General features: G+C 42.2%; 1 protein-coding gene across 1 annotated transcript in view; it reads right to left on the bottom strand.

Annotated features, from left to right (window-relative positions):
- The window catches only part of ryk (receptor like tyrosine kinase), a 63,837-nt gene that overhangs the window by 34,044 nt on the left and 5,277 nt on the right, over window positions 1–24,516 (bottom strand). Inside the window, exons 2-7 of the mRNA XM_078409922.1 lie at window positions 23,567–23,688; window positions 21,301–21,400; window positions 18,374–18,508; window positions 13,805–13,873; window positions 12,311–12,455; window positions 1,141–1,241 (exon numbers count right to left, since the gene is read on the bottom strand). Of these exons, the coding sequence (XP_078266048.1) occupies window positions 1,141–1,241; window positions 12,311–12,455; window positions 13,805–13,873; window positions 18,374–18,508; window positions 21,301–21,400; window positions 23,567–23,688 (672 nt within the window). The remainder of the gene's footprint in view (window positions 1–1,140; window positions 1,242–12,310; window positions 12,456–13,804; window positions 13,874–18,373; window positions 18,509–21,300; window positions 21,401–23,566; window positions 23,689–24,516) is intronic.

The raw sequence follows: 24,516 nt of genomic DNA, 5'->3' as shown, positions 1-24,516 counted from the left end.
GGGTTTAGATCAGGTGCAAAAACAGGTAGAGAAATGGCAGATGGGGTTTAACATGATCAAGGGTGAGGGATTGCACTTTGGGGGGTTGATTACAAGGAGTATATAGCTCATAGTCATAAAGTCAAACAGCATTGAAACAGGCCCTTCGGCCCAACTTGCCCACTCCAACCAATATGCTCCATCTACACTAGTCCCACCTGCCTGCGTTGGCACATTTCCCGCAAAACCTATCCTATCCATGTACCTGTCCAAATGATTCTTAAACTTTGTGATAGTAACTGCCTCAACTACCTCCTCAGCCACTCCAGCAACTACCTCCCACCCGGTGTGTAAAAAGGTTGCCCCTCAGGTTCCTATTAAACCTATTCCCCCTCACCTTAATCCTAATGTCAAGACCCTTAATAGCACTGATGTACAGAGGGATCTTGGCAGCCAACTTCATAGCTCAATAAAAGGTAGCAGCATAAGTAGAAAGGGTGTTAAAGAAGGCACAAGGCATGCTTGCCTTCTTTTCTAAGGGCATTGAAGATAAGAGTCAGGAAGTCATAATACATCGCTTTTGTTACGCCGCATTTGGAGTATTGCGTGCATTTCTGGTCGTTCCATTACAGGAAAGATGTGGAGGCTTTGGAGAGGGTGCAACGGAGGTTTACCAGAATGCCATCTGAATTAGAGATTTTCAGCTACAGAAAAGTTGGATACACTTGGAAGGTTGGAGGTTGAGGGGAGACTTAAATGAAGTATATAAAATTAGAGGTATAGATAATGTAGACAGTCAAAACCTTTTTCCCAGGGTGGAAATGTCCAATACAAGAGGGCAATATAAGGCGAGAGGGGCAAATTTAATGGCATACACAGAGGGTGGTGGGAACCTAAACGCATTGCCAGAGGTGGTGGAACATGCAGATACGATAGTGGCGTTTAAGAGGCTTCTAGATAGGCACATGGAGGTGCAGGGAATAGACTCTATCCGGGAGGGATATGGATCATGTGCAGGCAGATGAGATCAGTTCAGCTAGGCATCATGTTCAGCAAAAACATTGTGGGCCGAAGGGCCTGTTCTCGTGCTGTAATATTCTATGTTTTAATAATAAATTAAACAATTAAGTAATTCTCTCATTATCCAAATAAAATCCTTACTAGTGACAGGGGTTGCATTGTTGGGTGTGTCTGCTCGCAAATACTGGGTGGTCTGTGTGGAGGGCTGCGACAGGCCCGGAGTGCTTCCACTCTCACTCATGCTGATAAAACAAACAAAAACAACACATTAACACACAGAAGCAAATCAATTACATTTGCAATTTTAATGGCATTTTGTATTTGTATTTTCAAGACTTAAAAGCCCAAATGTCCACGTCAAAAAAATCAAACCTTTTTCTTCAAAAAAGACCTTTAGATAGAAAAGATCAACATTTCTGCACAAAACATTAAAAACTCTGTGGTTTGTAATTCTACAAATGGTAGCCCAAATACAATTAGGAGACTAACCTGCATCATGGTGAACAGACATGTTAAATGATAAAAGACAAGCCCACCCAACCTTTCCTTTTACATTGCCAAGCAACTGAGCAAGAAGGCATTTTTAAAATATTAATTTCTGGGTTTTGGATGCAGACAATGACAACATTTAATATCAATTGTAAGAAATAATGATGGCTAAATGGACCAATTATGCTTACTGAAATACTGAATTCTAATTCATGTAGTTTGCCTGCCTGTATGAAAAGGCAAAACAATGCTAGTAGGTGCAGGAAATTCTAAAAGTTATCACTGGAAAATGGACATGCCAAAATTTAGGGAGAAGCTTGCACAAGTGGACAGCATGTTGGTGATGACAATGGGGCTGTTTAGCAAACTATCGCTAATACGAAGTAGAGATTTCATAAACAGCATGTGCAATATATATATACATATATATATTCCTTTATGGGTCATGTACCAGACTTAGAAGGTCTATCTTGCCAGCTACCTTCTCACAATTGGGTAGATTGGTGGGAACAGCTGTTAGAAGACAGATTTGACGGTGTCACTGCTGCGTTGCAAATTCACCCAATAAAGCAGATATACTGAAGCAGACGGGAAAGCATAAGAATGAGAAGGACCTGGCTTTACACGATAAATATGAGGAGGTGAATTGTAAAGCCTGATAAGGAGAAAGAATAAGGATTTATATCTGGTATTCAAAGATGTTGCATCTGCTTTTCAATAAGCTAACAGACTGTTTATTATTTATATATATATATATTCCTTTATTTGTCCCACACCGGGGAAATTTACAGTGTTACAGCAGCAAAGTGGATAGCAAGAGATTATTCATTATAAATAAAAGTAAAGACAAGGATAAATTGTCATCAGTTTACTGTGTATTCCTTAACTGTTACTGTTGACCCGTCTGCTGCGAGCAGTGCTGGTTGTGCAGTCTCACAGCAGCAGGAAGGAAGGACCTCCTATATCTCCCCTTCACACACTTGGGGTGAAGGAGTCTGTCACTGAAGGAACTACTCAGTGCAGTGACAGTGTCCTGCATGGGGTGGGAGTCGTTGCCAGCAGCGATGTTAACTTTGCCATCATCCTCCTCTCTCCCACCGCCTGTACTGAGTCAAGGGGGCAACCCAGGACCGAGCAGGCCTTCCTGACCAGCTTGTCAAGTCTCTTCCCCATCGCCGCTGAGATGCTGCTGCTCCAGCAGACCACTCCATAGAAAATGGCTGATGAAACCATCGTGTTGTAGAAGGTCCTTAGGAGTGCCCCCTGCACTCCAAAGGACCTGAGTCTCCTCAGCAGATAAAGTCTGCTCTGGCCCTTTTTGTATAGCGCATTGGTGTTTTCGGTCCAGTCCAATTTATTGGTGAGGTAAACACCCAGGTACTTATAAGAGTCCACCCTCCCGATGTCCATTCCCTGGATTCCCAAATATTCTTCGACTGTCCAGTAAATGTGACAAAGGAGAAAATCTTATGTTATTTTGAATTGCTGTAGTGATTTTAAGGTTATTCTAGAATTTTGCTTCAAAACAATAAAGGATATATTTCCAATTCAAGATGAGGGGAATTTGTCCACTTAGTTGATCGAGATAATGATTTTTGGAGGTTGGATGGTAGAGGCCCTGGGATACCAGATGACTGTTTAGTTTAGAGATACAGTGCGGAAACAGGCCCTTTCGGCACACCGGGTCCGCACAGACTAGCGATCCCCACATATTAACACTATCCTATACCCACTAGGGCAATTTTTACATTTACCAAGCCAATTGACCTGCATACCTATACATCTTTGGAGTGTGGGAGGAAACCGAAGATCTCGGAGAAAACCCACGCAGGTCAGGGGGAGAACGTACAAACTCCATACAGAAAGCACCTGTTGTCAGGATCGAACCCGGGTCTCCAGCGCTGCATTCGCGGTAAGGCAGCAACTCTATCACTGCGCCACCGTGCCGCCCTAACTGGATGATAGCAAATAAGCTAAATAACTACAGGCCAGTGAGTTTTATGTCAGTACTAAAGAAATTATTTAAAAATTCAAAGGGACAGGATTTACCAACACTTAGACTAATTGATTAGGGATTAACAGCATAGCTGTATTCATGTAAACCGTTAGAGACTCCTCCACACTCACCACATTCAAAACATCGCTGAAGTCTCACCTGTTCAGTACTGCCTTCAACCACTGAAGGTCACCTCACCTTCTGTCTCCTTTCTCTGTTCGTTTATTTATTTACTTATTTATCTATTTATTCATTTCCCTATGTTCTCTAAATCTCTGTAAAGCGTCTTTGAGTATATGAAAAGCGCTATATAAATAAAATACATTATTAAAATACATTATGGGAAATCCAGTCTCACCAGCTTGACTGCATTTTCTGAAAAGGTAACTAGGTATATTCAGATTTAGGAAGTCTGCTTCCCTGCAGTTATCAAACTGCCGAACAGCCCTCTCATAAGATACAGGTATAGTCCCAAGCTCCCATCCTACCTCATTGCCCCTAGCATTTCTTTTCCGTACTTTCTCTGTAGCTGTAACACAAACTCTGTAACGCTATATTCAGAGCTCTGCTTTATTTTTCTTTAGCACTACCTGCTGTACTTGTGTTTGCAGACCTCCCACATTTGATTTTATAAATTCAGAATTTTGATGTCCAAAATTCATAATTTTACATCAAAATTCATAATATGGCGCGTAATGCTACTTTTCAGCAAAAAAAAGTATGCACGCCAAATGCGCGTACGCGTTGCACTACATTCACGTGTGAAAAACGACTATTATTTCCAACAGCCTGTAGTTCTTGGATTACATGTACAATGCCAGGCCTATCATGAGTATATTCTACTATTATAGAAAGGTTATTGAACAGAAATATTTTTTACAACAAAGAATTTAAAAAAAATTTTTTTTCTAGTTTGCTTTTTCCTTACACATCCCAATTCTCTTGGTATTGAATAAAAGAACAATGGTCATAAAATGTATGACTAAGTTATGAAGAGTTTCATTTCAAAAACTGCACATACCTAATTTAATTGAAGACCCCACAACCCAACAACCCCTCTCCCCACCCCCCTACCCCCCACCCCCCTTTCCCCCAAATCCACTCCCCCACCCCCCTCCCACGCCCCCCCTCCCTTCCTCCACCCCCCAGACCCCCACTTCCTCCTCCCATTCCACTGCCCCCCTCCCCCGCACCCTAACCCCCTCCTCCCATCCCCTCTCAACATCAACGGGCCTCACGCTCCGCAGCGAGGCGAGGCGAGGCCGGGCCAGCGACAAGGCGAGGCCAGGCGAGCGGTGAGGTGAGGCGAGGCTAGTGGTGAGGCGAGACCAGCAGCGAGGCGAGGCGAGGCGAGTACAGCTGCGATGCCGGGCCAGCGGCGAGGCGAGTACGGGGCGAGTACAGCGGCGAGGCGGGGCCGGGCGAGCGGTGAGGTGAGACGAGGCGAGACCAGCGGCGAGGCGAGGCGAGACCAGCGAGTACAGTGGTGAGGCCGGGCCAGCGGCAGGGCAAGGGGCGAGGCATGTGTTTTGTGGAAAAATGTGAGGCGAAATCGGAATGGCGGAAATGAAATAAGAAAGCAGAAACTTTCCGCCAAATTCGGAAGGGTTAGGAGGTCTGTGTATGACTTAATTGTACATGTATAATATGATTTTACTGGATAGCACACAAAGTTTTTCACAAATCTGATTTGAGCTTTTTGAGGACATGACCAAAAAGGTCGACGAGAGCTGCAGATGTTGTATACATGGATTTCAGTAAGGCATTCGACAAGGTTCCACATGGTAGGCTGCTCTGGAAGGTTAGATCGCATGGGATCCAAGGAGAGATAGCTGAATGGATAGCAAATTGGCTTCACGGAAGGAAGCAGAGCGTTATGGTGGAAGGTTGCTTCTTGGAATGGAGGGCTGTGACTAGTGGTGTGCCTCAGGGTTCGGTGCTGGGCCCGTTACTGTTTGTCATCTACATCAATGATTTGGATGAGAACATACAGGGCAAGATTAGCAAGTTTGCTGATGATACAAAAGTGGGTGGTTTAGCAGACAGTGAAGATGGTTGTAAACAATTGCAGCAGGATCTTGATCGATTGGCCAGATGGAATTTAATACAGAGAAATGTGAGGTGTTGCATTTTGGGACGTCTAACAAGGGCAGGACCTACACAGTGAATGGTAGGCCTCTGGGGAGTGTTGTAGAGCAGAGGGATCTAGGAGTGCAGGTGCATGGTTCCTTGAAGGTCAAGTCACAGGTAGATAAGGTGGTCAAAAAGGCTTTTGGCACTTTGGCCTTCATCAGTCAGAGTATTGAGTATAGAAGTTGGGAGGACATGTTGTAGTTGTATAAGACGTTGGTGAGACCGCATTTAGAATATTGTGTTCAGTTCTGGGCACCATGTTATAGGAAAGATATTGTCAAGCTTGAAAGGATTCAGAGAAGATTTAAAGGGATGTTGCCAGGACTAGAGGGTGTGAGCTATAGGTAGAGGCTGAATAGGCTGGGTTTCTATTCCTTGGAGTGCAGGAGGATGAGGGATGATCTTATCGAGGTCTATAAAATCATGAAAGGGATAGATCGGACAGATGCACAGAATCTCTTGCCCAGAGCAGGGGAATCGAGGACCAGAGGACATAGGTTCAAGATGAAGGGGGAAAAGATTCAATAGGAATTTGAGGGGTAACGTTTTCACACAAAGGGTGTTGGGTGTATGGAATAAGCTGCCAGAGGGGATAGTTGAGGCTGGGACTATCCCAACGTTTAAGAAACAGTTAGACAAGTACATGGATAGGACAGGTTTGGAGGGATATGGACCAAGCGCAGGCAGGTGGGACTAGTGTAGCTGGGACATTTTGGCCGGTGTAGGGAAGTTGGGCTGAAGGGCCTGTTCCACACTGTATCACTCTATGACTCTGACATGATAATAGTAAAACAATACCAATATCAATTCAAGAGCAGTGTTAATATTATCTGCATGGGCTTTAGCAAGGCCTTTGACGAGGTTCTGCATAGGACAAGATCCTGGCTCAGAGATTTAAGGCACATAAGATCCAAATTAAGCTAGCTAACCAGAAGCAAAAGAGGCTAATGAAAGGGTGATGTTGGTAATAGGAAATCAAAAAGTCAGAGCTATACATCATGGAAACACGCCCTTGTTCATGTTCACTATGATGTCTTGCTGAGCTAATCCCATTTGTCCGCATTTGGCCCATATCCCAACAAACCTAACCAAAGACCCTTTAAATGCTATAATTGTATCTGTTCTACCATTTCCACTGGTAATTCGTTCAACATATCCAATCTAAAAAACAACCATCCACTACCCTCTCCGACTCCTACTTCCAACATACAATCGGAATGTTGTATCCAATAGACAATAGGTGCAGGAGGAGGCCATTCGGCCCTTCTAGCCAGCACCGCCATTCAATGTGATCATGGCTGATCATTCTCAATCAGTACCCCGTTCCTGCCTTCTCCCCATACCCCCTGACTCCGCTATCCTTAAGAGCTCTATCCAGCTCTCTCTTGAATGCATTCAGAGAATTGGCCTCCACTGCCTTCTGAGGCAGAGAATTCCACAGATTCACAACTCTCTGACTGAAAAAGTGTTTCCTCATCTCAGTTCTAAATGGCCTACCCCATATTCTTAAACTGTGGCCCCTTGTTCTGGACTCCCCCAACATTGGGAACATGTTTCCTGCCTCTAACGTGTCCAACCCTTTAATAATCTTATATGTTTCGATAAGATCTCCTCTCATCCTTCTAAATTCCAGTGTATACAAGCCTAGTCGCTCCAGTCTTTCAACATATGATAGTCCCGCCATTCCGGGAATTAACCTAGTAAACCTACGTTGCACGCCCTCAATAGCAAGAATATCCTTCCTCAAATTTGGAGACCAAAACTGCACACAGTACTCCAGGTGCGGTCTCACTAGGGCCCTGTACAACTGCAGAAGGACCTCTTTGCTCCTATACTCAACTTCTCTTGTTATGAAGGCCAACATTCCATTGGCTTTCTTCACTGCCTGCTGTACCTGCATGCTTCCTTTCAGTGACTGATGCACTAGGACACCCAGATCTTGTTGTACGTCCCCTGTTCCTAACTTGACACCATTCAGATAATACTCTGCCTTCCTATTCTTACCGCCAAAGTGGATAACCTCACACTTATCCACATTAGCTAGTTCACCTTGGATAACATGTGATCTAACCTTCCGGATCAGTCCAACATGCAGGACCTTGTCAAAAGTCTCACTGAAGTCCTTGGAGACAACATCTACTGCCTTATCTGGTAAATCCTCTTCAAAGGACTGTATCAAACTAATGAGACATCATTTCCTCCAATAAAGCCATGCTGATTAGTCATATGGCAGATGGAGTACAAAGTGCATAATTATGTTGTGCACATCAGCTGAACAAAAGCAAAAGTTCTGAAGATTGGAAAATGTTGATATTCAAGAGTCTGGGTATTTTTGGACCTAAGTCACTGAAAAACAAATATGAAGGTACTACACACAATTGTAGACTCAGTCATAAAGTCATACAGCATGGGAACAGGCCCTATGGCCCAACCTGACCAATATGCCCCATCTAGACTAATCCCACCAGCCTGTGTTTGGTTCTTATCCCTCCAAAACTATCTCATCCATTGATTAGGATGGCAAATCCTGGCTTAGTTGAGAAGATTTGAGTATAGGAGTAAAGATATCTTATTACAATAAAAAATAATAATGAATATACATGGCTTATTACAAAGATGCATGGCCTGGAGTATGGTGCACAATTTAATCCCTTGAAGGATATGCTGCTACAGGGAGTGCAGCAAAGAATGAGACCTGACCGCAGTGAAACAAGTAAACTTCTTAGCTGGTTCATACAGGAAGGAGGCTTATCCTGGCTGAGTCTAGCACTAAAATGAAAAGAAAATACTGCTTAGCAAGGTGTTAAATCTCTGGAATTCTCTCCTCCAGACAATTAGTTCATCCAAACTGGATATTAACAGAGATTAGTGGAAATAAGAGTGCAGGAAAACAGTACTGAGGTAGAAGATCAGCCAAGATGGTATCAGATGGAGGAGCAAGTTTGAAAGGCCAATTCTTCTGCTTGCGTTTTAATTTATGTTCTTATAGTAATTCAGGGAATTCATAGTAAACACGTTCAAAGAAAAGGGGTACGATTGTCAAATTTCATGCCCTTGGGTAACCAAGTTTACTGGTAACAAAGGGAACTTATAAAAATAAAAGACGATGGAACCAGCATCAGTGTTGGGAGAGACCGAGTTGATGTTTTAGGTCATGGACACTTCAAATAAGTTTTAAGTTGCACAGAAGGGTTTGGAGAGAGAACAGGGAATGTGTCTGATAGGTTGCAAGGGTTACAGAAAACCAGCAGTTAGCAGAAGAGGTAAAAGACAGAAATTGAAACAGAAGTACAGCCATACAGTAAAGAGAGAAAAACAGATACGTAAAATTGCTAAATTCAATATTGAGTGCCAAAAGGCCACAACTTTTCCTGACACAAGGTGAGGCACTGTTCCTGAGCTTATGCCAGTCATTGTTGAAGCAACGTAGATTGAAATAGAAACAGATTGTGATGGGCAGGAAATGAAACTAGTCTATATTTGGTTTTTCCTATGCAGTGTCTCCATTGTGAGCATCACATGCAGTTCACCAAATTGAAAGTAAAGTGAATCGCTTTCTTATGCAGTGGGAGTGTGGGTTGCTGAATAGCAGTAAGTGAATGGGTAACAGATATTACATCTTCTAATTTTATGGGAAAATGTAAGGGATATGTTTGGAGGAGATATGGGGGTGGGGGGCAGAACCAGGGAGTCACAGGTTCAAGTTATGGACCCCATTTCAGTGTGGTCTCCCACACAGTATTCAGAATTTTACAGCCCAAAAATGGGCCCTTCGGCCCAACTCGTCCATTTTGACCAAGTTACCCATCTGTGCTAACCCCCTTCACCTGCATTTGTCCCATATCCCTCTAAACCATTTTGACCCATGTACCTTTCCAAATATCTTTTAAATATCATAATGTTACCCATCACCACTTCCTTTTCCAACCCGTTCGACATACCTGTGTGAAAAAGTTGATTCTTTACACCTTCACCTTCCCTTTACACCTCCCCCCTTTCTCTTAAACCTATGCTCTCTAGTTTTACACTCCCCAACTCTGGGAAAATCTATGTGCATTCATCCTACGACTGTGATATTATAAATTACTAAAAGATCCAGGGGGAAAAAACCACAATCCCCATCCAGACTTTCTGTATAACATAAGCCTTCCTGTCCTGTAACATTCTCATGAATCTTTTCTGTACCCATTCCAGTTAGTGACATCTCCCAATAGCTGAATGACCAGACTGCAACACAATACTCCAACTGTGGGCTAACCAACATCTTGTAGTGTTGCACAAGACATTCCAATTTTTATAGTCAATGCCCTGACCAATGAAGGTAAACATGCAGAATTACATTCACCACACTGTCTAACGGTGTTGCAACTTTCAGGGAATGATATACTTGTGCCCCTAATTCTCTCTGTTCTACAATACCATGCAGTGCCCTACCATTTGCTGTGCAAGCCCTACCCTGGTTAAACATACCAAAATGCAACATTTCCTACTTTTCTACATTAATATTTATCAAACAATCATTGATTCACTTTTCTAGATAACCTAAACACTAGTGCAATCTTAAATAACCATTTTCACTATTCACTATACCACCAATTTTGATGTTATCCCTGATGTTATCCCAAGAGAGTCATATTCTCATCCAAATCGTTAACATAGATGACAAACAGTGGACCCGGCATCAATCTCTGTGGTACACCACTAGTCACAGGCATCCAATCTGAAAACCTTCATTACCACCACCTGACTCCTACAACCAAGTTAATTTTATATCCAATTAGCTAGTTTACACTGATTACATGGAGAGACCAAGTGTAGATGAAGTGAACACTTTGCAGAGCACCTCTGCTCAAACAAAAAATGTGAGCCTGAACATCCAATGTTCAAGTAATCTGCCACTTTAAATCTTCATCCCACTAGAACTTCTTCAGTGCTGTGCGGATGTCCATCATTAAGTCAAGGATCATTAGCAGCTTCTATTTGATCATGATCATCAGGACTCATTGAGATACATATTGAATTTAATATTACCACCTTTTGAGGAGTTCTAAAGATTTCAAAAATTCATGAAAAAATGTTGCACCAACATTGTTTTAAATGGGCATCCCTTCATTTTTAGTTTATGACCTCCAGTTTTACATTCCCCAATAAGAGGAGACACTGAGGAACACGATGGCGCATGACAATCTGGTAGTTTCATCGGTCATCATTACAGTAGTGGCTTTATTTTCCAGATTCATTTGAATATGGATGTCAATTAACTACTTTAGAGCTCCCAGTTTCAATACTGAGATAATCCGTACCTTCCTCTCAATGAAATAACCATTTGTTACCATTTGTGACAATATTCATAGATTTCCATTTATAAGATGGCTTTGGGGAATATTTTTTAATGTTTAATTTGCAGATAAAAATAGCCAGAGTTCAATCCTAACCTCAGGTACTGTCTGTGTGGAGTTTGAACATTCTCCCTGTGACCGCCTGGGTTTCCTCCCGATGCTCCAGTATCCTTCCACATCCCAAAGATGTGTGGATTTGTAGGTTAAATGGACTCTGTAAGAATTGTCCCTAATGTGCAGGGAGTGGATGAGAAAGTGGAATAACACAGAACTTGAATGAACATGTCTTGGACTCGGTGGGCTGAAGGTCCTGTTTCATTGCTGTATCTCTAAACATATACAATGATGACAAGCATGGTTAAACTGATGTGCTACAATCTCATTCAAAATCAAAGCATTGCTATTTAAAATACCACAATGTAGTATAATACACTAACTTAATTTGAGTTTTTACTAACGATTGAGTTTTTTGAGATGACAGACGAGATTGATGAAGGTAGGATATAAGCGGAGAGTATACAGTTAATGGCAAGATCCTTAACAGCATTGACGTGCAGAGGAATTTTGGAATCTAAGTTCACAGCTTCCTGAAGGTGGCAACGCAGGTAGATAGGGTGGTAAAGAAGGCGTATGGTATCTTGCCTTCATTGCTAGGGCATTGAGAAAAAGAGCCAGGAAGTCATAAAGCAGCTCTAAAAGACTTTGGCTTGGCTGCATTTGGAGTATCGCCTATAGTTCTGGTCTCTCCATTACAGGAAGGAAATGGCGGCTTTAGAGAGGGTGCAGTGGAGGTTTACCAGAATGCTGTCTGGATTAGAGGGTTTTAGCTGCAAGGGGAGCTCGGATAAACTTGGATTGTTTTCTCTGCAATGATGGAGGTTGAGGGAAGACATGATAGAAGTATATAAAATTATGAGAGGTATAGATAAGGGAGACAGTCAGAATTCTTTCCCCAGAATGGAAATATCCAACACTAGAGGGCTTAGCTATAAGGTGAGAGGGGGGAAAGTTTAATGGAGATGGGCGAGGCACATTTTTTACACAGAGAGTGATGAGGGCCTGGTATGCCTTGCCAGAGGTGTTGGTGGAGGCATGTACAATAGAAGCTTTTAGATAGGCACATGAAAGTGAAAGGAATTGAGGAATATGGATCATGTACAGGCAGATGAGATTAATTTAACTTGGCATCATGTTTGCCGCAAACATTGTGGACTGAACTGTTCTATATTCTACCACTGACTTTTTTTTCCAAAAAATTGTTTACCTTAAATAAAAGGTAGGATTTATTCTATCTTTTTTATGTTCGTGCCTTTAAAAATACAATTTCCACAGCATTAAACTAGAAGTCACTCACCTTTCATCAATTTCCACTCTTTTCATACTGTGCAGGTGGAGGACAGCTAATATTATTGCCACCAAGAATATTACTGCGCAGCAAACTCCAACACTGATGTAGAATACACGGGTGGAGGTAGTGGGGGCTATGTGTACTGCATCAACTGTGTGGAACCAAGCACAGAATTTGTTTTTTCAATATCTATTCCCATTATATCATGTGTGTTTCAATGGATAATGTACAAGGCAAACAATGTCCAGAGTAATTACATTGTTTGACATAACAACTGCAGCAGAGCACAGGGAAATGTTCAAGTAGGTATTTTATGGGATCCTCCAGAAACAATTTAGTTAAGAATCCCAAAGGGGGCAGTCTTACATTGAAGTCTGTAGAATTGAACGAAAATACTCACCTGCTGAGGAGGAAGAGCAAGATCTAACAAAGTGACCATTTTCAGAAGGGGTGCTTTTAAATGGAATATAGAGCACAGGAACAGGCCCTTTGGCCCACAATACCTGTGCCAACTATGGTACGAATTTAAACTAACCCCATCTAAGCATGATCTATATCCCTCTTTTCCCTGTTTACTTATATGCTTGGCTAAATGCCTCTTGAACATTACTATCATATCTGTGTCCACCACCCTGCTGGCAGTTTGCTCCAGGCACCTACCACTCTGTAAAATTAAAAATTTGCTCCACATATTTCAGAACGAGTGAGCAGGTGAGAAGAGGAGCAATGCAGAAGATGTTAAAAGCAGCCATTAGCTGCTTTTCAGCAGGTCAGTTTCAGTAATGAATGAGCAGCTTAAAGCAGGAGGCCTGGCTCTGGAGCACAGCAGGGAAGGGTGGTCATACATATCAACTTTTATGTCTTCTAAAACCTCTTAAACACCCTGCTTTTTAATGTTAACAAGGTCTGGATATCCCCATGCCCCTCCCTAAAATCTACAGCCCTTGACTGTCCAAACGGCAATCTGGATGTGGAGTCAGAGGACGACCTTGTGGACTTAAATGAATACTTCTCATCTGTATTCATGACTGAGAAAAACTTTCACTATTTTGATTTTAGACATGCCTGCAAAGAACTGTTCCCTGTCTATCATTACTAGGTAATCTTATGGTAATAAAATTAGTCTTTCCCAGTTCAAGCCCTTAACCCCTGCCATTAACCATTACTTCAGCAACTATGATCTTCTATGGACTGTTTTTCGTTGTACCACAGTCTTTACTTTTGGACTGTTATGGTCACCTAGTATTACTGTTATTAATTTATTGTATCATTATTATATAATACTGTGTTATTGCATCAATGGGCCTGTTAAGCAGCAGCAAGCAAGAATTTCATTGTTCCGTGGCCAGTACGTATAACGCATTAAAAACACTTGACTAATTTCCACGGTGCAGAAAGAAAATCTGTAATTTCAATTTAGTTGCAGGGAAATGGTCACTAGTCAGTTCATTTCACAATGTTTCTTCCAGAGGACAATCAGATACCAAAGTCACTACTTACATGCAGCTCTTCCACTTTTGCTATTGTTTCTGCCTGGATAAATGTTTTTTTTTTCTTCCTGTTCAGGTCCTGGAGAGATTTAAATAAAATCAGTTACTTTTTACTTTAAAGTAATATGAGAAACAGATGTCAATATACTTATATTTTAACTCCAGACTGACAATAACAAATGTTTTATTTGTTGCAAATAGTGCTCTCCTTCACAATCTGAAACGTTCCAAATAATTGGGAGACATTTTTCACAGGGATTAGTCCACAGATTGGAAGTGATGTGTAGCACAACCTATGCTTGGCCAAGTGTCAAATATTTGAATGTTTTAATGGTTTTGAAGTACATGTATGTGGGCACCCATTAACTTATCAAGAAAATCATTTTAACTTTTAGTTAAAAACAGGCCCTGTGTGAGTTTAAATGTTTGCATGTCAATGGACATTAAGAAATATTCAAATTAGAAATAATTCAGTGGCCAGTGAACTTGGAAACAGGACTCACTGGCAGTCAGTCTTTCTGGTAGAGCAGCCAGTCTCCCCTCTGCCCTGATCAGGTCAGATCATGTCCTGGACCACAGAAAGAAACATGGGGAAGGATCTTTTGTGCAACAAGATTGTCAAATATTAAATACACGCTGCAGTACATGCTGCTGATTAATTGTGGACAGTCAAAAGGCCCAGTGGGTATTGTTGCTACATCACAGCTCCAGTGATCCAGGTTGGATGACATCTGATTAAATGTGCATTCTCCATCTGAGCGTCTGGGTTTCACCCAGCTGCTTCAGTTCCTTCCCATATCCCAAACATGTGCTTATTGCTTAATTGGCTATCGGATATTAACATATATGTGGGTGGGTAGTTGCAACAAAAAAAAAATCAGAGGAAAATTAATGGTCATTTTAACTAATAGGTTACAAGAAAATAAATGGGCGAAAGGGATTGCTCCAAGAGCTGGCAGGCCAGATGGCCTTTTTCTATGTCGTACTGAAATACACCCATATAAAATCCACCTGGAAAAGAGACAAAAGACTGCAGATGCTGGATTGTTGAGCAAAAAACAAAATGTCGGAGGAATCCAGCAGGTCAGGTAGCATCTGAGGAGGAAAAAGGACCAACGTCATTTCAGGTTGGGATCCTTCTTCAGACTGATGGAGTGGAGGGGGTAAAACTGGAAGAGAAAGGCTAAAGGGATAGTGAAGGGTTGATTCAGGTGAAATGGCCCGATTGGTCATTGGCAGTTGGAGATAGTAACCAAGGATGGAGAAGATCTGAAGGGTCTCGACCCTTTCCTTCTCTACAGAGATGCTGCCTGACCCGTTGAGATACTCCAGCATTTTGTGTCTACCTTCGATTTAACCCAGCATCTGCAAGTTTTCTTTCCTACACAAGGATGGAGATAAAGTAGAGATAAAAGGCCATCAGATGTGGGGTCTATGGGAGGACGATACGATAAAACTTTATTCATCCCCGGACGGAATTGGAATAGGAAGTGAAATGTAGATTCACTTCTACATAAAGCAATAGTAGGGAGAAAGAAAACAATGGGGAACAGTTGGGAAGAGTCGAAGATGAGTAAATGGAAGTGGGGAAAGGTACTGCGTGACAGAAGCAGGGGGCGCGTAAAGAAAGGTGTTCACGCAGGAGGAGGTCTGGCAGTGGCATCACGCTAGGTAGATCAGAAGTGTGAGGAGTTGCCTGAAATTGGAGAATTCAATGTTCATACCATTGGGTAAAGGGCCAAGTAAAATACAAAATGCTGCTCTACCAATTTGCGCGTAGCCTCATTCTGGCAGTGGTGGAAACAGAGTACAGACAGGTCGCTAGGGCAATGGGAAGGGTAATTATAATTGTTAGCAACCAGGAATCCAACAGGCCCTGGTGGACAGAGCGCAAGTGTTCGGCAAAACAATTGCCTGTCTGTACTTTGTCTTGCCAATGTAGAGGAGGTGGTACAAGGGCACCAAATTCAATAGATCCGGCTGGAGGTGTGTATATCTTTGTCTCACCTGGAAAGGCCGTTGAGATATTTGAATAGAGATGAGGAGGTCTACAGACAGGTGTTGCATCTCCTGTGGTTGCAGGGCAAGGGGAGGATGGGCAGGTAAGGATGAGTGAACCAAGGAGTCGTAGAGACACATCTCTGCCGAAAGGGGTTGGGACAGAAAGATGTGGCATGTGGTGGGATTACGTTGAAAGTGTCAGAAATGTCAGAGGATGAAGTGTTGGATGCAGAGGCTGGTGGGGTGAAAGGAGAGGACCATGAGGACTCTATCCTTATTCTGTCTGGAGAGATGGTTGGTGGTGGGGGCACAAGAGGCAAGAGCCGAACAACAGGAAATGGAAGAGACCACAAGCTCTGTCTTCCCATTAGCTCTCTCTCCTCTAGCTTTCACCCCTCTACTTCAATCTCAATCCAAAACATTCACTGTTCTTTTCCCTCTACAGATGCTGCCTGGTGGCACAGATCCTCCAACACTGTTTCTTCCCCCACCTGGAAAGGAATCCAATTTCACAATTCTGCAGCAATCTTTCCTCTAAACGAGAAGCTTGAAATCGATAATTTCAATCTTTGCTGCTAAGTTCTATCTTGCTCTCAGCTCCTCCTCCAACTTTTCATTCCCCTTCCTCGCCATTTCTCTTTCAGGGAACAGTCTACAATCTGTCTCACGCTATTGTGGACTGCATTCCACGCAGCAGTTTTCTCAGCAGCCATTATATCTGTTCCGACAATACCAAATTCTACATTATTGCCTCCAGCACATTTTTTTTCCACTCAGCTACACATTCCGCCACATCACTGACAAAGTCCTCAACCATGACTATTCCATTTTTGTTTTGCAGCGTCTTCTCCAGAGATACTACCTGACCCTCTAAGTTACTCCAGCACTTTGTGTTCTTTTGTGTATTAATCATCATCTGCATCTCTTTGTTTCAACTACATACAATGATAATACTGTACTCAGTTTTAGTTTAGTTAGCGCGGAAACAGGTCCTTCAGCCCACCCAGTCTGCGCTGAGCAGCGTACTTGCACTATTCTACACATGAGGACCAATTTAGAATTCTTACCGAAGACAATTAACCTACAAAGCTGTACATCTTTGGGATGTGGGAGGAAACAGGAGTGTCTGGGGAAAACCCTCGCGGTCACAGGGAAAACGTACAAACTCCTTATAGACAGCACCAGTAGTCAGGTTCGAACCAGGGTTACTATATATAAAGGGTATACTGTACATAAAGTTATGAAAGGCATAGATAGGCAGACATTTCCCAGGGTGGAAATGTCAGACTTGAGGGCATAACTTTAAGGTATCACAAAATGCTGGAGTAACTCAGCAGGTCAGGCAGCATCTAGGAAAGAAGGAATGGGTGACGTTTCGGGTCGAGACCCTTCTTCAGACTGATGTCAGGGAGGCGGTACAAAAAAAAGATATCGGTGGAGACAGGAAGACAGTGGGAGAACTGGGAAGGGGGAGGGGAAGAAAGGGACAGAGGAACTATCTAAAGTTAGAGAAGTCAATGTTCATACCAATGGGCTGTAAGCTGCCCAAGGGAAATATGAGGTGCTGTTCCTCCAATTTCCGGTGGGCCTCACTATGGCAGTGGAGGAGGCCCATGACAGAAAGGTCAGACTGGGAGTGGGAGTTGAAGTGCTCAGCCACCGGGAGATCAGGTTGGTTAAGGCGGACTGAGCGAAGGTGTTGAGCGAAACAATCGCCGAGCCTGCGTTTGGTCTCGCCGATGTAGAGTTGACATCTGGAACAGCGGATACAATAGATGAGGTTGGAGGAGGTGCAGGTGAACCTCCGTCTCACCTGGAAAGACTGTTTGGGTCCTTGGATGGAGTCGAGGGGGGAGGTAAAGGGACAGGTGTTGCATCTCCTACGGTTGCAGGGGAAAGTGCTTGGGGAGGGGGTAACTTTAAGGTGGGAGGAGTAAAATTGAAGGGAGATGTGCAGGCCGAGTTTAGCCTCCCTCCGCACTGTGGTGGATGCTAAAAACACACTGCCAGGAATGGTGGTAGAAGATGATACAATTGTGACGTGCAAGAGGCTTTTAGATAAGTGCAGAGACATGCAGGGAATGGAAGGAATATGGATCATGTGCAGGCAGAGGAGATTAATGTAACAGTCAACTACTGACCAGTTTCCTTTGCGACAAATAGATAATACCAAGCGAGGACATATCTTCTTCCCTAAACATTATTTAACTTTTTTTTAAATAGAATTTGCTATGTTTCATAGTCACCATTGTAACTTACCTAAATCACAGAACTATTAATAACACTCGTATGCATTTATATTATATTATATGTAATATATTAATATCACATACTTGAATGTATTTATATTCTTTACATTCTCTGACATCATCCAATCTGCACCATATAACTCCCTTTGTTGAAAGGATGGATACACACATAGTTAGGTCAGAATATTAATTAATTCAACGCGCAGAACAATCGTGCTATTATTACAAAATCAAATGGTGTTCAAAAACCGTTTTGCTTTATCATGAGAGGTATCTGAAATAATCGTATTTTCATAAAAGACAAAAAACTGCTTTGCAGCATTTCTTACTTTTATAGCACATTTTCCTCCTTTTGAAGTTTAGAACTGTGATGTTCTTTGCAGAGTTAATAGTTAGGTTAAGCTGCATTTCCATTGTGACCTCCGAATCAAAATTTCCCGTGCATAAAAGATCCACTCTAAATACTGAAAAAGACAACAAAAATTGTGAAGATCATTGCTGACGTGTGCCCAATAAAGACATTGCACTGGTACAATTGCCACGTGATCTTAACATCAAAAGGTTAATTTTTACTCATGTAGTTATACGGAAAGGAGAAAAAAAGGGACTGAGGTTTCACAGCACGCATTTACATTCACAGTTGGTCATTGAGCTATTTTCAGGAAAATCAGGAAATCAAAATGCTTATAGTTGTATTTTTGTCTCAAACATGTCAATAACTGGTACATATATCAATCAGTGATGAAAGGCTCAATAATAGAACCAGATGGATCATGTATTTTCATACATCTAAAGATACTCCAATTTAAAATTCAAGATCAAAAGCATAGAAAAGATTTCAAAGCACTCGATGTGGGCTCCTGTACATCGCCAAGGCCAAGTGTAGAGTCGGTGACTGTTTCTGCAAACACTTACGCTCGGTCGGCCGAAGCCTTTGAGATCTCCCGTTTGCTAACCATTTTAACTCCCCTTCCCATACTGATTTTTCTGTCCTGGGCCTCCTCCATTGCCACAGTCAGGACACAGACAAATCGGAGGTACAGCACCTCATATTTTGTTTGGATAGCTTACAACCCATCAGTGTGAAAGTGAGAGAATTCAAATTTTTGTAACATCTACTAACACCCCCTCCTCTCCCTCCCACTGGACTTTTAACCAGTTTCACTGTTCTTAACAATTTATCCCTATGAAGATCATACCTTCCCTCATTAACAATTGGCCTAACAGGGAACTACCCTGCCTGAGATCGCCTATTGTCAGACTTGATTTGTCCTGGTCTTTTCTCGTCTGCAGTTCTTCCACCCCACCCCCTACTTTCAGTCTGAAGAAGGGACCTGACCCAAAAGGTCATCTATCCTTTTTCTCAAGAGATGCTGTCTGACCCACTGACAGCATCCTGTCTGTCCAGCGCTGCGTCTATCCTGGAATTGAAGCTTGTTTTAATCTGAAAGCTGTTTTTTTCTTAGAGTTGTAGAATCAATAAGCACAGAAGTAGACAACTCAGCCCAGCTGGTCCACATCGACCTTCAAATACCATATATATTGATCCAGATGAAGGTACAAGAAACTGCAGATGCTGGTTTATAAATAGGCGAGTCTGAAGGGTCCCGACCTAAAACATCACCTATGTTCCGCAGAGATGCTGCCTGACCCGCTGAGTTGCTCCAGCACTTGGTGTCTTTTTTTATATATTGATCTTATTTTATTCTCCCCATATTCTCATCAATTAACCCTAGATTCTACCAATGATCTAAATAAAATGGCAATTTGCAATAACCAGTTAACTCCCTAATTTTTGGAATGTGGGAGAAAATGCATGGTGACAGCATGCAATTTCAGCACATGCAGTGGCAGAGGGCAGGATTAAAACTGGTTTACTGAAGCTGTGAGGCATTGGCTTTACCAGCGATATGATGTTGCCCATAATTGCAACATATGTAGCATGCAAACATTTATTTCTAAATAAACACACGGTACAGAAATGATGGAAGTAATCTGCCAGTGCAGCAGCAACGGTGGAAAGAGAAATCAATTAACATTTAGGGTCAGGAACCTATCCTCAGTTTTATTTGTTTTCCAGCTTCTTATTAGTTTAAAGTCATCAGAATGGTGTCACCAGCACTCGGGGTGAATTAAAAATTCCCCGAGTCAGATCCATCTCCAAAGACAATATATGATGTGCCCCATGATAATCATCAAAGATGGCCACCCAAATTTTCCGGAAGGGGATACATATCTTGGACTGGCCTAGTAACTTGCCTGACCCGAATCCCATTGAAAACTTGTAGACAGTTATCACGGAGAGACTGAAAGGAAAGGACTGTACCGCAAGACAGAAGCCCATCAAGGCCATAATTCAGATGTAGCATAGAGATGAAAAAACTCTTGAAAACTATCGGAATTTGGCCAATTCCGTGCCAAATCATGTCAAAAACGTGATTAAAAATGTAGTGGACATATAATGTACTAAAGACATAATGGTGTGATGATAGTGAATAAAAGATACCCTGCGACATGTATATTGACTTGCTATATCCGAATAAATATCTGGGTAAGCCTTTGACACGTTGCAATAAACAGAGCTATTAACCACGAGAGGGATTTATTCACAAAATGCTGGAGTAACTCAGCAGGTCAGGCAGCATCTCAGGAGAGAAGGAATGGGTGACGTTTCGGGTCGAGACCCACGAGAGGGAAACATATCTAGCTTGAAACTATATATTTTTAGCTTGCATGAACTGCCTTGAACTTTAAATTTGCAGATGAAACCAAAGTGGATGGTATCGTAGATAGCAAAAATGGTTATCAAAAATTACAGCAGCATCTTGATTAGCTGGGCAAGGGAGCTAAGGAATGATTAATGTAGTTTAATGCAGGTAAGTGCGAGGTGTTGCATTTTGGTAAATCAAACCATGGCAAGACATTCACAGAGAATGGCAGGGCTCTGGTGCAGGTACATTGTTTCTTGAAAGTGGCATCTCAGGTTGATAGGGTGGTCAAAAAGGCTCTTGGTACATTGGCCTTCAACAGTCAGGATATTGCGTATTTTTTGCCAAAGCCAATTAACGTACAAATCTGTACGTCTTTGAAGTGGGATGAAACCGGAGCGCCTGAGGAAACCCACGCGGTCACAGGGAGAATGTACAAACTCTGTGTTGAACGTGGGTCTCTGGTGCTGTAAGGCAACAACTCTACCCCACCATTGTGTCAGTGCCAAGTGTAGATCATGTCAAATGGAGATTCCCATCTTTCTCACCTGATACAGTGCGTGGAACCTCTCCTTGTACAGAAATGTTAGCTTGAGGCATGTCCATGGCTGCTGGGTCATCCACCTGAAAACCCAATTTGTATTCAACCTGTTGTAGAAAATATAACAAAATAACATACGAGAAGAAATAATTTGACTTCCTGAATACCATCAATAAGACAATGTCAAATTAATGTTTTCACAGGTCATATTATTCATGCATTGCAACTGGACTAACTTTACAAAAACCGTCAGATAATTAGGGTGAGGGCACAGGTTAAACACTGAGTTTCCAGCACCCTTGGTTCCAGACCCTTTCTGGATTATCCATTTTTATGGACCAACAGAAGTCATGATCTAATGAAATGACAAAACACCCCTGGCTCGCTAAAAACACCCCTCCCATGTCACTAAAGCATCGTGGAATGCCAGAAACCTGTAGATATATTCCAAATGTGTTCAGATCAATGCCTTATAAAGCCTCAGCAATACATCCTTGCTTTTATATTCTAGTCCTCTCGAAATGAATGCTAGCATTGCATTTGGCTTCCTTACTACTGAATAAACCTGCAAATTAACCTTTTGAGAATCCTGCATCAGCACTCCTGTTCTTTTGCACCTCTGATTTTTGAATCCTCTCCCCATTTAGAAAATGGTCTACACCTTTATTCCTTTCACCGTAATGCACGAGTGTACACTTTGCTACACTGTATTCCATTTGCCATTTCTTTGCCCACTTTCCCAACCTGGCCGGGTCCTCTGCCTACTGCCTGTTTCCTCAACACTACCTGCCCCTCCCTCATCCAGACCATTAACATAAGACGTGAAATGTAGCAGACCCAACACCGATGCCTGCGGAACACCATTAATCATCGGCAGCCAACCAGAACCTGTTGTACAAAACATTGGTGAGGCCACATTTGGAATATCGTGTTAAGTTTTGGTCACCCTGCTATACGATAAATGTTTTTAAATTGTAAAGAGTGCAGTGAAGATTTACCAGGATGTTGACAGGACTTCAGTGCCTGAGCTATAGGAAGAGATTGGGTCGGCTAGGACTTTGTTACTTGGAGTATGGGATGATAAAGGGATATCTTAAAGAGATGTATAAGATCATGAGGGGAATAGATAGGGTAGATGCACAGTCTTTTACATAGAGTCGGGGAATCAAGAATCAGTGGACATGGTTTAAGGTGAGAGGGGAAAGATTTAATAGGAACCCGAAGGGCAACATTTTTACATAGGTTGATGGGTATGTGGAACAAACTGCCAGAGAGGAGTTGAGGCAGGTACTATAACATTTAAAAGACATTTGGACAGATACATGGATAAGAACATTTTAGAGGGACATGCGCCACATGTGGGCAGATGGGACTGGTGTAGATGGGGCATCTCAGCTTGGGCAAGGTGGGCTGAAGAGCCTATTTATTCACAAAATGCTGGAGTAACTCAGCAGGTCAGGCAGCATCTCGGGAGAGAAGGAATGGCTGACGTTTCGGGTCGAGACCACAAGTTTTCCAAGTTTTCAACCACAAACTGAAGAGCCTGTTTCCTTGCTGTCTGACTCGATGACTCTCTCCAGTTTGTCCATATCTTCACTTTGTTCAACATATTCCAAAGTACTTGAGCTGTGGCATAATTGCTGAATACAATTCTAGCCTTATTTCCTTGGTCTTACATTCTATGTCTCAGCTGATAAAGGAAAGCAACTTATATGCTTTTTAAAAAAAAAATCAACTTACTCTGCCTGCTCTGCTACATCAGTGAATGTTCTTTTCTTCTGCACTACTCAATATCTCCCAATATTGTATATTCCCTTGCCTTGTGCAACTCCTGAAATGCATCACTTGGTACTTCTCTGGTCTGAATTGGATTTGCCACTTTTCTGTTGTTTTGATCACACCTGCGTGTCTTATAACTCAGTAAACAAGAATGGGATCAAGCAACTGCTCACAAATGGATCTGGCTGCTCCGGCCTTGAGCTCAACTCTCCCACATTATATTAATGAAATAATTTTAAACCATAATTTATTAAAGATATTTGATGATGATTACAATGGTTATTCTGCCTAACTTCTCTAACACCTTGTGGAGAAATCTCAACAGCTACTATAAAAGGTTCTGTTGTGAAATGGCAATACTACAAATGTGGATAATTTGCTTCCTGTGTAGTTTGTATTATGGGGACCACCTGTAAGCAGCAGAGATGCAATTTGATTGTATGATACGATTTAATATTTTTGATTAGAGCCCGGAGTTGATCTTAGCTGTTTACCTTGGACTTGGCATGCCAAGTAAAATGAAGACTGTTGGTCTCCCCTGGTACAAGCAATTTAAAAGGGAGTGCGGAGTGGCTAACAACATCATTCCGCACATAATACAACTCAGCATCAAGACCTGTTGAAAGAAAAAAGAGTTGCATGTAATTCATGCGAACTTTACTGCAAATAAAATAAAAGATAAGTATTTGTTAAGTTTTCAACCACAAATTGAAGTACAACTTTGCATCGTAAGAGGTTGCAAATATCATAATTCAAAAGTGACTCAACCTCATACCTGCTAACACAAAAGGAAATCTATGCCACTTTCAGCATACAGTCATAAGATTGCTTTGAGAATGGTCAGTGAGACAAATATAATCTAGATCCTGAGACTTCATTACTTATCACAAATTTCTTTTTTTCTTTACTCACATACAATAAACACAGCCCCGTCATTTCTTTATAGATGGCAATTACAGATCCATTTTCTCCAGAACCTACCTATCACCTCTTAAGTGACCCTTGCTCAGCTGTAATAGCGGAGCATCCGATTTCATCTTCTCTCTCAAATTGCAGGTTGAATTTTATCATATTACTAGAACAGGGTGGACTTGTTGGGCCCAAACTTCTCCTGCATTGGTCCAGCACCCTCCCCTCCCCTCCCCCACTCCCCCTTTTCCCCTCCACCCCCCCCCACCCCCCTTCCCACCCACTCCATCCCCCCTCAACCCAGGCACCAATCAGACCCCCACATCCCCCTCCCCTGCAAGAGATTAATATATTTTAATGGATATACAATATAACATTGATATTCTTACATTAGTATATTTTAAATATTATATCATTATTATTACCCAGGGGGAGGGGGGGTGTACGTGTGCGTGCGTGTGGTGCGCGTGTGCGAGCATGTGTCTGTGTGTGTGCGTACGTGTGTCAGTCTGTGTGTGTGCTTGTGTCTGTGTGT

The sequence above is a fragment of the Rhinoraja longicauda genome, chromosome 13, assembly GCF_053455715.1.
Source record: "Rhinoraja longicauda isolate Sanriku21f chromosome 13, sRhiLon1.1, whole genome shotgun sequence".
NCBI classification, from domain to species: Eukaryota; Metazoa; Chordata; class Chondrichthyes; order Rajiformes; family Arhynchobatidae; genus Rhinoraja; species Rhinoraja longicauda.
The sequence above is the reverse complement of the archived record's forward strand: the minus strand, read 5'-3'. Positions and strand labels throughout refer to the sequence as shown.